This window comes from Trifolium pratense, linkage group LG4 (assembly GCF_020283565.1).
Source record: "Trifolium pratense cultivar HEN17-A07 linkage group LG4, ARS_RC_1.1, whole genome shotgun sequence".
Lineage (NCBI taxonomy): Eukaryota > Viridiplantae > Streptophyta > Magnoliopsida > Fabales > Fabaceae > Trifolium > Trifolium pratense.
The window spans coordinates 7,306,421-7,320,541 of NC_060062.1; the positions used below are offsets into that span (position 1 = coordinate 7,306,421).

A 14,121-nucleotide genomic window follows, 5' to 3' on the forward strand; every position below is an offset into this window, starting at 1 on the left:
TTATCATTGCTGCTCCAATTAAAAACAAAATCTCACATTCAAGCCTCAACGTTACACTAAACTAAAGCTATGAAATTAATAAAGCACTGCAGTTGGACCAAAGTTTGAAGAATCAATCTCTGGTGGATTTGATTAATCAAGTCTTGGTACAGCCATAATCAGCAACTCATTCCAACCTCCATGAGTACTTCTCTGTTTTTCAAGTTTTTGATCAAACAAATCTAATGATTCAGCTTCCATGAAAATATCCTTATAATTTGAACACAATCACCACAACTCCACGTGACACTATTTTATTTAAATTTGATATAACATATATCTTATCACAAACAAGTATACATAAACAACAAAAGAGTTGGAAATAGAGAAAATACAAAAGCAGTAAGCACAAAGTACAACTTAAAGGGAAATAGAAAACATTATTTTAATAATTATCACAATCCTAACACTAATGTTATCACCACCTTAAAATTGTGTATGTTTGTCCTCTATCAGTTGCAAATTCGAAATACATCCTTGAAAACATCCAACAAAGAATTTTATCCACAAGTTTCCATGTGACACAATTTTATTATTATTTATATTGTTAATTTTTTATTCAAATAAACACACAAATCCATGTGACACAATTTTATTTAAATTTGACATAACATATATCTCATCACAAAGAAGTATACATAAAGAACAACAGAGTTGGAAATAGAACCAATACAATTTTAAGCATGCTAGAAATGGAAATACAAAAGTAGTGAACACAAAGTACAACTTAAAGGGAAATACAAAACATTATTTTAATAATTATCACAACGAGTAGCTCTAATATTATCACCACCTTAAAACTGTGTATGTTTGTCCTCTATCAGTTGCATATTCAAGATACATCCTTGAAAACATCCAACAAAGAATTTTATCCACAAGTTTGCAATACCTTACCCTCCATTGCTTCCATAACATTACGGGACCAATGATGATTCCTAGCCCAAAAACAAATCCCAACTCCACACTTAAAAAACTCCAATCAATTGAACAGGCTAACCTTCCACATGCTGGCTGTGGATGCGGATCATATGGCCGTTTTGGTATTTCAGTCAAGGGAGGACCATATAGTCCATAATTTCCTTCAAAGGAAGAAGCTTGAAATGACTGAAGTTGAGTACCTGTTGGGATCTTCCCAACCAAATGATTGAAGGAAAGGTTCAAATAAGAAAGGAATGACAAGCTTGCAAGCTGCATAGGAATTTCACCAACCAAAGAGTTATTTGAAAGATCCAAGGACTCTAACTGTTTCAGGCTCCCAATAGTTGATGGAATTTCATTAGAGAAAGCATTGTTAGACAAGTTGAGAACATATAGTGCTTTCAAATCCATTAGATCTTCTGGTATTTGTCCTTCAAAGTGATTGGATGAGAAATCAATGGCTATAAAGATTTTTAGAACTTTTACTAACTCCATCTGTTGACCTTTACTCACAAGTGTCACACTATCCTGATAATATACATTATATATCGCAGACCGGATAATGTCTGGTTCAACATTATCATTGTCATCCTTCATTTTTTTCAAGGTTCTGAAATAATTTTTTGGTAGTTTACCACTAAAATTATTGAAAGCAATGTCCACGATTTGAATCATTTTCCATGGATTTTTTGCTTTTGAACATCCCAAGGTACCATGAAATTTGTTGTGCCGTAGTATTAGGACCTTAAGTGTGGGTATGTTCTGCAGAAAGCATGGAAATTGACCAACAATCTGATTTGTTCCGATGTCTAGTACCTCTAATTTGGAGCAATGAGCAAGAGACATGGGAACTGACCCATGTAATAGATTTCCATGGAGGTTCAAAGTTTGTAAAGAGCAAGAAGCTGGAAACTTATATGGGATTGGACCTTGCAGACTGTTCCCCCTCAAATTTAATACCTTAAGGGTCTCAGTCATTGTCATTAAACATGAGGGAATTGATCCAGAAATGTTGTTGAAGGAAAGATCAAGCAGTTGAAGACGTGAAGCTTGGCATAAGGAACTAGGTATACTTCCATGAAAATTATTGTTTGAAAGAGAGATAAAATTTGTGAAAGATACATAATTGCCAATATCTTGTGGGATAGTAGAGCTAAATTTGTTCATCGAGTAATCTAAATAGGTAGCATATTTAAGAAAAACAGGTATTGGCCCTTTTAGTTTGTTGTTATGAAGATCAACTATAAGGATGTAAGTTAGATTTGTTAGAGGTCCTTCCAATTCAGTAAGCAAATTGTGTGAAATGTTAAGTTTTTTAAGACTTTGTAGTTTCCAAATCCAATTGGGCAGTACTCCTTGAATTTGGTTATTTGAAAGATCTAGAAAGACCAATGTTGACTGGTTCATCAAGAAACTAGGGAAAGTTTTCAAGTTGCAGGATGCCAACCTTAGAATAATTGCTCGAAACAAAGAAGGTTCAACATTTATTGGATTCCCCTTAAGAAATAATTTGTTGTATGAAATGTCTAGGAAATTTAAATTTTTTAGCTCGAAAAACTTATCTAGGTGAAGTGATCCATTGAACTTGTTAAAGGAAAGATCAAGGTGAGATAGTGATTTTAGCTGAAAGATGGATATTGGAAAAGGACCTGATAGATAATTGGTACTTAAATCAAGGATCTTTAATATAGAGGAAGACACATTGAAGAATTCATCTAGTTTACTAAACTGGTTGTCTTCAAGCGAAATCATCTCCAATGATGGGAGTGTAAAAAGGGATGAAGGAATTGCACCACTTAAATCATTATGAGAAAGGTCTAAGTAGGTAAGACGCGTGAGGTTTGACATTGAATTGGGAATTGCACCACTCAAATCATTTTGTGAAAGGTCTAGGTAGGTAAGGTGTGTGAGGTTTGACATTGAATTAGAAAGTGTTCCATAAAAATGACAGTTAGAAAGATCTAATTCTTTTAACTTCTCCAACTTACTGAATCCTGATGGAATGGAAGAATTGAAATTGGTATAAGACAAGTACAGTTCCTGGAGATGTTGGAGACTAAAAAGGCTACTTGAATTGTTAAATCCACCAGAGATGAGTTCTTCTTCTATAAGGTAAAGGGCAATAACATGCCCCTCATTGTCACATCTAACACCTCTCCAATAACAGCAAGCAGTGCTATTATTCCACAATTTCAGTGTGGTGGAATATTTAGGATCAAATGTGAGATTGTTTTTGAATTGGAGCAACAAAGATTGTTGGTCTTCAAGACAATTAATGGGAGAGGCTTGAGTGATATATATGCAGTAGGAGTAGCATAGAAGGAATGAAACTAATAATGTAATTTTCATTGCTCTTTCTAATGAAATTACATTATATTTGTGAAACTAATGTATTATATATATTATATACTCTATATAGTTGAACACACGCTTTATCCCGTGTGTTTTGTTGAACAAGAGTGGGAGAAGGATGACTTCATTAGCTATACAACTGGCTTTTTTTGTCCACTATGAATTGATGGCAGAAAAAGGTCAACAAACATTGATTTTTAATAATAAATTGGTTGAGGTTTTAAATTAATCAATATTAGTACCCAAAATAATAATCAATGTTTTTTGTCAATAAAATTAAATAATATTTTTTTAAAAATTAATTATATTTAAACCGCCTTTCAAGTGTTCGTTGAGTCTCACATTGGATGAACAGTGGATGTTGAACACTTTATAAGTTAGAAGGTTCATAAACCTAAGTTGTTCAAGGCCCGATGTGATGATCCTCATAGCCCTCATGACCCAACAAAGATACAAATAATTTTTTTACTTTTTATTAATTGACTATAACCGTGGATTTGATTAAACATTATTCTCTACTGACTTGATTATTTAAATTTACTCCAACACTGGGGCGAGCGTTCAACTCACGCCCTTGCGGAACTCCTTACCAATTGGACCGGCGGCAGAAAACACTTTTTTAATCTGTTCAAAATGACATCTTAAATTGATTCTAGAGAATCAATGACGCAAAATACACTCTCTCTATTGTGTAGTATAAATAAATAAATTGCAGCAAACTAGCAACAATACCGCGCTATTCCACCATTAACAGACAAACATGGAAACCACTTTTATCATTAGAACAGAAGTAACAAAACAGCTCACTGTAGCATTTTATCAAACACAGGTTTGGCGTTGAAACGGAAACACATCAATAACAACCAATTGCAACATTTTTGTCAAACACACACTGAAATTCTAACCTATATACATCAATAACAATTAACAACTCACTGAAGCATATTGTCAAACACATGGAGACATTCAAAAATGGAAAAATAAAAAAGCATATCATTGCATGTCTTACTATATATTGAATTTGATGGAAGAAAGAAAACAAAATAAAAAGTGAAAAGAAGAAAGAATGCGAACTAACCAGAACAGGAATACAGCGACAAAGCTTCCATGCGACGCAGCAACAACCGCAAGGAAGAATTTTGTAATATATAGAATAACATGAAGGAGAAAATGTTACACCATCCATAATTATATGCAAAATTGCACTTTTTAAATTCATTGAGTAATTGATGTTTATGGACTATAATAAAAACTATATACACCTGAATTTAAAAAGTAAAATTTTACTTATATTTATAGTCGGATGAAGTATTTAGTAAGAAATTTATTGTTTAAATTATTCTTACTAAATAGTATTGCTCTAATATGAAATATGATCAAATTAATGTTAGTCAAAAGAAAAGAAAATATAAAACGAAGATAAAATGACCATATAACATCAAACGGTAATCTTTTGACAATATATAGAAGTTATTAAATTGGATTATGTGTATCAAAACAAATGTAACATTAAATTGATGATATGATATCTTATGTAAGGTAGCGTATCATCAATTTTGATATTCTTTATGCTACGTAATGAAACTCAAATAATAAAAAAAAATAAGGTATGTATTATAAGTTTATGAAACTCACTTAGATACCATTATTAGAGATGCTCTTAAAGATATAAAGAGTATGGTTGAACTTTCATCGTTTTACTTTTAAAAAAAAAATTATACAATATTTTCAAATAAACAAATAATAAATTTTTTTTTACAATGAGCCGGGGATCGAACCCAGCACCTATAACATACTACTCAAACCCCTCACCACTAGACCAAAAAGTTGATAATTTGAAATATGTTTTTGTGGGTTTTCCTTGGAATAAGTTGCATGGGAAGATGTAAAAACAATTTATGGTGACTACTTCTCTACCCTCACATAAATTGAGGGTATATGCCCTATGCTGACATGACACCAATCAAATTCAGTCATATATGTGTCAAAGTCAAACATAAATAATTTTTTACCAAAAAGTAATTTTGACTACTTTAATTTTCAAATAATAGTTATATTTTAGGTTACTATTTCTCATTAATTATATTTTTGGTTACACATATTCTTAGGTTGTTTTTAGTATATAGAGTCTTTTGTGACTTAGAGCATCCACAATGGAGATACTCATTTTTTAGTATTTAATTGGGTTCCACGTGTACACATCACTCATTTATAATTTTTTATAATAGTACCTAATAAGTACTCAATCCCTCCAACCCAACATCTCTTAAAAAATTTTAAAAAGGTCTCACCAATAACACATCTCACCAATAAATTTACATCATTATAAATGGGACCCACAAAAATAATATTGGTATTAATGCTTATTTTAGAACCGGTGCCTATTAGGTACTCATTTATGTTTTGCTCCAGCGTCGTTTTTGAAAAAGAAATTTTAAAGCCAGAATAAAGACAATAATGGGTTTGGGTGTTACAGTGACGACGACAAGTGAAGCGGCGGCGACAAGCGAAGCGCCGACGATTTTTTTTTATCTTACGGAGAAAGAAAAGATGAATCTGTAAGAAAAGATTAATAGGATTTGTGAAAAGTGTTTTTTTAGTAAATCATAAGAATATGTGTAACCTAAAATATAATTAAAGAAAAATAGTAAATAAAATATAATTATTTGAAAATTAAAGTAGTCAAAATTACTTTTGGTAAAAAATTATTTATGTTTGACTTAGACACATATATGGCTGAATTTAATTGGTATCATGTCAGCATAGGGCACCTACCCTCAATTTATGTGAGGGTTAATTAGAAAAAAACCTTATTGTTTGTTGTTTTATTGTGAAAATGTGACAGAAAGAGAGAGAGAAAATTAAATGCAATTTGCATTTAATTTCATGAGATTAAGGAAAAAAAAAATTCTTAAAAATGATTTTTTTTCTTATAATTTGGGACAAAAAAATGAGATTTTTTTCCTTTATAATTTGAGACCGGGAGAATAAATAATTTCTTTAAATTAAATATTTAAAGAGTGACTCGCTCACACCCATTAGCATTTTCCTTATAAAAATCCATAACTTTGTTCTTGTTTTGGTTCATCGTGAATTTATTCTTTTTTGACTAAATTCATCATGAGTTTCTTCTAATATCTCTTAAAATAGCCTTTCAAAATCTCAATTTAATACACCTGCTTGACTATTAAATTACCATCTTAAATACACCCTTTTATTTTATTTTTTTTATACTAAAATACTCCCTTTTATATTTTGATGTTTAATTTGATCTATTTCTTTCAAATATATTAGCTCTAAATCTAATGTTTTTGGAATAGTGAGACCATAAAAATAAGTAAGCAATTAATGCATCTTAAAATATTTGACCGTTAATTTTTTGACCAAATATTATTTTTTGACTTTTTGTCATATTTGTGACATACAAGTTTTAAATTCGGTTCGATAAGACAAATAAGCTAGTTTATAGTAATTATAAGCTAAAAGTTATGTTTGGTAATGGTCCTTACATTATGAGCTTATAGCTTATTTTACTAACTTATAGTTTATTTTTCGGACGTTATTTCAAATATTTGATGAGCTTATAGCTTATCATTTTTTCTTATACCCCAACGTTTTACTTGAAAAAAATTAAATATTAATTAATCATATCTTTTTTATGTCATTTCATACTTATATTTTTATGTCATTGCATACTTATAAGCTAGTTCAACCGCTAATTTTACTAAACACTACAAATTCAATCAGCTAGTTTATTCGCTATAAGTTAGTTTTTCAATTAGTCGCTATTTTTTGTCAAAGCATTAAATAGATTATTATATATAGGACCCATTAGCATATTGCAATATGTTGATTGTCTATCTTTCATCACAGAATGGCTACTAACATCAAAATTCTCCATTATACATTTGCAATTCTATGCATTGTTGTAGTTCTTCACCATAAAGTGGCAATTAGCATCAACAATCCCCATACCTTGAAATCAGGTGACCAACTAGTTCTATAATATATTTTGAAATGAATTTGTTCTTCCTCGATTTTGTTATTTATAATGTTTCTTACTCTAATTTTTATTTTTATATAGTATTATAAATTTTTTAAGGTGGTTCATGAAAATAACTTATAAAGATACAATTTTTGTTAGTAAAAACTTATATATTATCATAAAAATTTATTTATTTGTATAAATTATTTTCATAAGTTAAAAAATAAGTCAAATTCAAAGCTGCTCATATTCAACTGGTTGCATTTATTTAATACTATGATTCACACACAAATTCTAATGACATTCTTTTTTCTTATTCTTTTTTAGTTGTACCACCAAGATATGGATGTTCACCTTCAGACCATTGCTGCATTAACGTTGGGCCAGCAAAATGTAATATTCGAGCATGTAATTTTTTGTGTAACACATATAACAAACATGGCAAGTGTGAAGATATTAACTGTTGCTGCGTTTGATATTTTATAATTGTATTTTCTCGGTGTGTTTGTAGTGTGTATCTACAAACAAAACAATTATATATTATGAATAATCTAAATAAATAAATTTTAATTTTAAATAATTTTGTCATGGTTTCGTTCTATTAATTTAGAAAAGGAAGATTTTATATAATATACACAATTTGTTTCTTCTTTTTTTTTTTTTTTGAGGTATACACAATTTGTTTCATAACATCTGTCATATTTGTAAAAAAATATTATATAGGTTTAAGAATGTTGAGGGGTATGGTGTGGAGTGGAGAGTGACCACCCCCTAAAAATTAAGAAGAAGAAAAAAAAAAAAAAAAAAAAAAAAAAAAACATGACATGGAAGTATGGAACAACTCCATCTTCCTCTCTCACTCTTGGTCAAGCCACTGTTGTTGTCAATTTCAACCACCACGACTACGGTGTTGTTACTTCCCTCCATCACTCTTGAAAGTTTACAATTTAATCTCTATTACTCTTTCTGGTCCTAAATATAATAAAAAAATTTACTTTTTAAATTCATTAAAAATTTAATGTATTTACTCCATATTATGAACCAGATACATTAGATTTTCAATGAATCTAAAAAATAAATTTTTTCTTATATTTAGGATCGGAGGAGGAAGTATTTGTTTTTTTCAAATTTTGCAACTTTTTCATAAACCAAACCAAGATGGAAATTGGTTTATATCCAACTATTGATTAATTTGATAAACATAGTTGAATATTGGAGAGCTTAATTTCATAATATATATCTTTCTCCGTCCCCCCTCCCCTCTAATTTAAAGATGGACTATAATCACAAGTTTTAATAAAAATATATGTCTAAGACGTTGGCAACAGTCGGGCGAGCGGTACATGCAAATCGAGCAAGACGACGGTAGTAGTCAAGCAATCTTCGTCGATCAAAGTTGATGATGATGGTGGTTTGGTGACTTGGTTGGTAGGATTGAATGAGAACATAATAGTGTAGCAAAGAATATGAAAATGAGATTTGAATTATCCGCTAACCTTTTCTCTTTTCTCCTCTCTACTTCTCTCATATGTATCTATCACTCTCATCTTCATTTTACTCTCTATGAGGTCATTATTATAAGAAACGAAAGTGACAATTTTTTAAGTCATTAGATTTGGATAGTACGTTGTTATAGATTTTGGGTTCGATTCTCAGCTCATTGTAAACAAAGAAAAAAGTGACAATTTTTTTTGTCTTTTTTACAAAAAAAAAAAAAAAAACATTGACTAATTTTTTATTGGTAAATGGTATCAAATAGGGCATAAATATTTTCCATTCATTGCTTTGACCACAATATATTGTAATATATTACCTAAATGGTGATTGTCGTCTGTCTTGTATCTATATAATGTAACTTATACCACATTTACTTGATTATAATACAAATTATACAATCAGTTGAATCCTTTTAATTAATTTCAGGGTGTTGATTTGATTGTCTATCTTTCATCATAGAATGGCTACTAGCATCAAAATTCTCCATTATACATTTGCAATTCTATGCATTGTTGTAGTTCTTCACCATAAAGTGGCCATTAGCATCAACAATCCCCATTATACCTTGGCAACATCTGACCATACCTTGATATCAGGTGTGACCAACTAGTTCTATAATTTTTTTATTTAAAAAAACTTTAGACATATTATTATATTTGTGTGTTTTATCGATTTTTATTCACACACAATTTTTAATGACATTCTAGTATTTTTTTATTATTTTTTTAGTTGTACCACCAAGATTTGGATGTTCACCTTCAGACCATTGCTGCATTAACGTTGGGCCAGAACAATGTAATATCCAAGGGTGTAATACTTTGTGTTCAACATATCACAAACATGGCAAGTGTGAAAATGTTAATTGTTGCTGCGTTTGATATTTTATAATTGTATTGTACTTTCTCTGTGTGTTTGTACTTGTAGTGGTATCTACAAACATAACAATTATTATGAATAAAATGGATTAATTTCATTAGTCAAAAAATGGATTAATTTCAATTTTAAATAATATTGTCATGATTTCGTACTATTAATTAATTTAGAAAAGTACTAAGATTTTTATATAATAATATACACAATTTGCTTCATAAAAACTGTCATATTTGTAAAATAAAATATATTTTAACATGAATACATGAAATCATTCTTATGATCATTTGGTTATAATTTTCGAATATAAATTGATTTTGATTTTTAAACTCAAAGATGAAAATAAGATTTGAATCATCTCTATCATTTTCTCTTTTGCCCTATCTACTTCTCTCTTTTTTTTCTTTTTCTTTTTTTGAATAGGCTCTAATTTTTTTTTACTAAAAATAAAAAATATTCATTTATTCAAATTAGTGGAGTACATCATATTCAAGTACAAATTCAATACCACTAAAAACGAAAATAATGAATTTGCGAACAGATCACAACATTCAAGTTAATAACATAAAACGGCTAAAATCAAAGTAACCAGAATACATATGTCTCTGGATGTGTATTGTTGACGAACTTAATCACCGCGTTAATCACTATGTGAAAATCACTTATTTAGATTAAAGCAAATAGAAAAATATGCAAATGGGTGATTTTCGGTCGAAATAGACCTTTTATTCCATATCATATACTATACCTTTCCTAAGAACCAAAAGTAACAATCTTTTTTATCCTTTTATAAGAAACTTGACCAATTTTTTTTATTTTATTGAAGAGGGCATAAAGTCCAAAGTTTGACCAAAACATAATAATATTTATACATTTTTTCTTTAAAAAATAATAATATTCATATATTTCATTTCTAATCAAAACAAAGTACATAACAAAAGTTCTAATGAATTTAAGACTCTTTTATTTTATTTTTTATAACTTGAAAGCAAATGAACTGCGAACCTAATAGATTAAAAGGAAAATATTACAAAAACAGGGGACATAAAACCTAAACCCTCAAAGCTATTTTATATCTAAACTTAGAAAAATCAAACTTACAATGAAGATCAACAAGAAGCTAGGGAGGGGGGAGCGCTCCACCAAGTAAAATCAGAAACATATAGTCCAAGGTCAGCATAAGAGTTTTCTTCCATGTAAATGTGTGAAACGATTAAATTCAACTTTTTAGCAATTACAACACAGTTAAGTCAATTGATCTTTAGCTTGCAAGTAGGGTTGAGAATATGCTAGGCCGAGCTAGGCTATGTCAAGCCTAAGTCTGGCCTAACAAAAAATTGAAGGTCTGAGTTTGGTCTGTGACCTGTCATAGGCTTATTTTTTTTAGGCCTGAGCCTGACCTTTTGAAAGTCTGACATGACCTATTAGCATGTTTAAAAACTTATTTCACATGAACATATTTAAATAAATAATTATATTTATTTTTAAATATATTAATGAACTAATAAACCAATGAGATTAAACTTTCTTTTGATATTTAACATGATATTTTAGAGAATTTAACTATATATGACATCATATTTCAATTTTACTTTAGAATAATACATTTATATGTGTCATAAATTAATATAGATTAATAAACTTTTGTTTTACGAAATGTATATTAATAAACTTAAACTACTGAAAAAGTTAATAGATTTATAATTCAATCAAAATACAAACTTTAGTATATAGTAATAATAGTTGTAAAAATGTTAATGATATTTACTTAAATAGGTCGGCTTAATAGGGCTAAAACTCTTTTATAATGGCTTGGAGCATGACATTTTAGCTAAATAGACTTATAAAAAAATTTGGGTATGTTCTATTTAAAGAAATAGACTGATCTGGCCTGATCCTACATCGTAGGCCTTGTAAGTCGATCTGGCCTATTCCCAACTCTACTTGCAAGTAACCAAAATATCATATTTAAAGGCTAATTGCACACGCTTAGAGTCTATATCTAATCCAATGTTCTGCCAACCTTTACAATCAGCAATCTCAATAGCATAGATTGCACCCATAAGCTCAGCAAACAGAGATGAAGGCAAACCCAAGTTGTCAACAAAATCTCCCATAAAATTAGCATTATTATCTCTAAGAAGTCCAGAGGAGGTTCCATTCCAATTCAAACTATCATGTCTAAGCCTCAAGAGACAAGAGGAATGAAAATTTGTGTAATAATTTGACTAAGAGCAGGAAAACTTGAAGAACAGTGTAAAGAATGCGCAATATGTGATTTACAACGAAATCCTCAACCTTTGCAGAGAGATGATGTTGATGAAGATGTGTAGGAATTTGAAGAGTTTGAACAAGTGGTTGGCCACTCCATTCATCTAACCAAAAGTTAATGCAATCCCCTCTACTAATTAGCCAAGCAGAATTTTCCATAATATGATCAGAATGAAAAGATTTTATGCTACTCCAAATGGAATAGAAAATGTGACGAGAAATTATCCCGTTTTGCCTCAAAACTCGTTCTTACCATGATATTCTTGCATCACAATTAAAAAAGGGGAAAATTTAATTGAGGGAAAAATATCGAATCTTTTGAAATTTTAAAAATCCATAATTTTGAAATCTTGAAAATCGGTGTTAGAAATCTATTAAAATCATGTCTTAAAAATCTTGATTATAAAAAATCTTTTAAAATCCATAAAATCATTAAATCTTCAAGTTTTTTTGACCTTTTGTCAAAATCATCATTTAAAATCCATAAAAATAAAGTAAGCAATTAATGCATCTTAAAATATTGACTTTTAATTTTTTTACCAATTTTTTTTCCCCTTTTTGTCATATTTGTGACAGAAATGTTTTAAACTGATTCTTATATATAAGACCCATTAGCATATTGGAACATGTTTGATTGTCTATCTTTCATCATAGAATGGCTACTAACATCAAAATTCTCCATTATACATTTGCAATTCTATGCATTGTTGTAGTTCTTCACCATAAAGTGGCCATTAGCATCAACAATCCCCATACCTTGATATCAGGTGACCAACTAGTTCTATAATATATTTTGAAATGAATATAGTTAATTAATTAATATATGCCTTAACATTCTCCTAAATTAAATGAATATAGTTAATTAATTAATTTGATAAACACGGTTGAATTTGATAAATTTTAATTATTGACCAATTTTAATTTCACGGGTTTTGAGGTACTCACATATACACTAGATTAATGTACTCACATCCATCTAATTGATTTGAGTTCTTTAAATGAGTCTCATTTAATATTTTATTTTATTTTATTTTACAATTCTCAATTAATTAAACAAATCACCTATTTTTTAGGTATTCATACAACTCAAACACTTTAAAATATGTCTCACTTGACCCTGCAATATTTCCCACAATACAACCCGACAAGTATTTAATTGTTTTAAAATATAAAAAAATAAAAAAGAAACATCCATGTGGCAGTTAAAGATCGTCCATGTAAAGAGGAACGTTGTTCATTGTACAAACGGTAGAAAGAAGCCAAATATAAGTATATTGTCCGACAATGAATGGTCATAGGCAGTAAAGAAACGGTGCTACACTAAATTCATGGTGCTCCTCCAAAAATAAATATAAGCAAAAAACATTGTTTACGCAATGTTTAATAAATTGAGTCATCTTAATATGTGCACCAAAAACACGTGTTAAGTTACCTAAAAGTAGAAATATAACATTTAATGATACATAATATTTAATGTTTAAAGAGTTGAATTCATAAACTTAATATTTAACGTTTACCACATTTATCTTCTTAACACCTTTGATGCACATGTTAACATTCTCATAATAAATTTAGTTAAGTGTAGTTAATTTTCTTGATTTAATGCAAAACATTGTTAAGTTTACTATATTACTCATTTTGAAAAGTGTAAACATGTAAAAGTGAAATAAATGCCTAAAATAAAATAGTTTAAGTAAGGATATATTAGGAATAGTAATATTAATTAGTTTAAAAGTAGTTAATCTTGCTTATAAATTTCAATTATATTTATAATTTTAAAAATAATAAAAATTGTTAATTAATATTATAAAATGAGAGTAAGAACCCTAGTATCTTCTTCACAACCATGAAACCACCTTTAATCTTTTCATTTTCTTCAGGATCCACTACCACTTGTCAAAATGGAGAAGTTTATGTTGGACCACCACCATTTTCACACCATTTTCAAACAATTATAGGTTGCCATTGACGAATCTAGTTTGAGAAACATAACCCCTATATTGTCTACGACAAAACTCCTAGAAAAGATTATAAAAACTACAATTAATTTTGATAAAGAGATGCTTATGGTATTTCATTCATAATCAATTGACTAATACGTGTCAGTATATCAATAAAAATATTGGAGGTAGTTAGAAATATGACCACCCTTATCAAAACATAAGTTACCTCATTTGCATGTGAAATAG

General features: G+C 29.3%; 1 protein-coding gene across 1 annotated transcript; it reads right to left on the reverse strand.

The window, feature by feature from the left end:
• Positions 1 to 693: 693 nt before the first annotated feature.
• On the reverse strand, positions 694 to 3,330 carry LOC123921275 (receptor like protein 22-like). Its single transcript, XM_045973751.1, has one exon. It carries the CDS (start codon positions 3,304 to 3,306, stop codon positions 826 to 828), a length of 2,481 nt encoding a protein of 826 aa, XP_045829707.1. The 5' UTR covers positions 3,307 to 3,330; the 3' UTR covers positions 694 to 825.
• Positions 3,331 to 14,121: the final 10,791 nt, after the last annotated feature.

Coding starts and splice junctions, on each gene's coding strand:
- LOC123921275 (XM_045973751.1), bottom strand. CDS start 3,306: ATGAAAATTACATTATTAGTTTCATTCCTTCTATGCTACTCCTACTGC.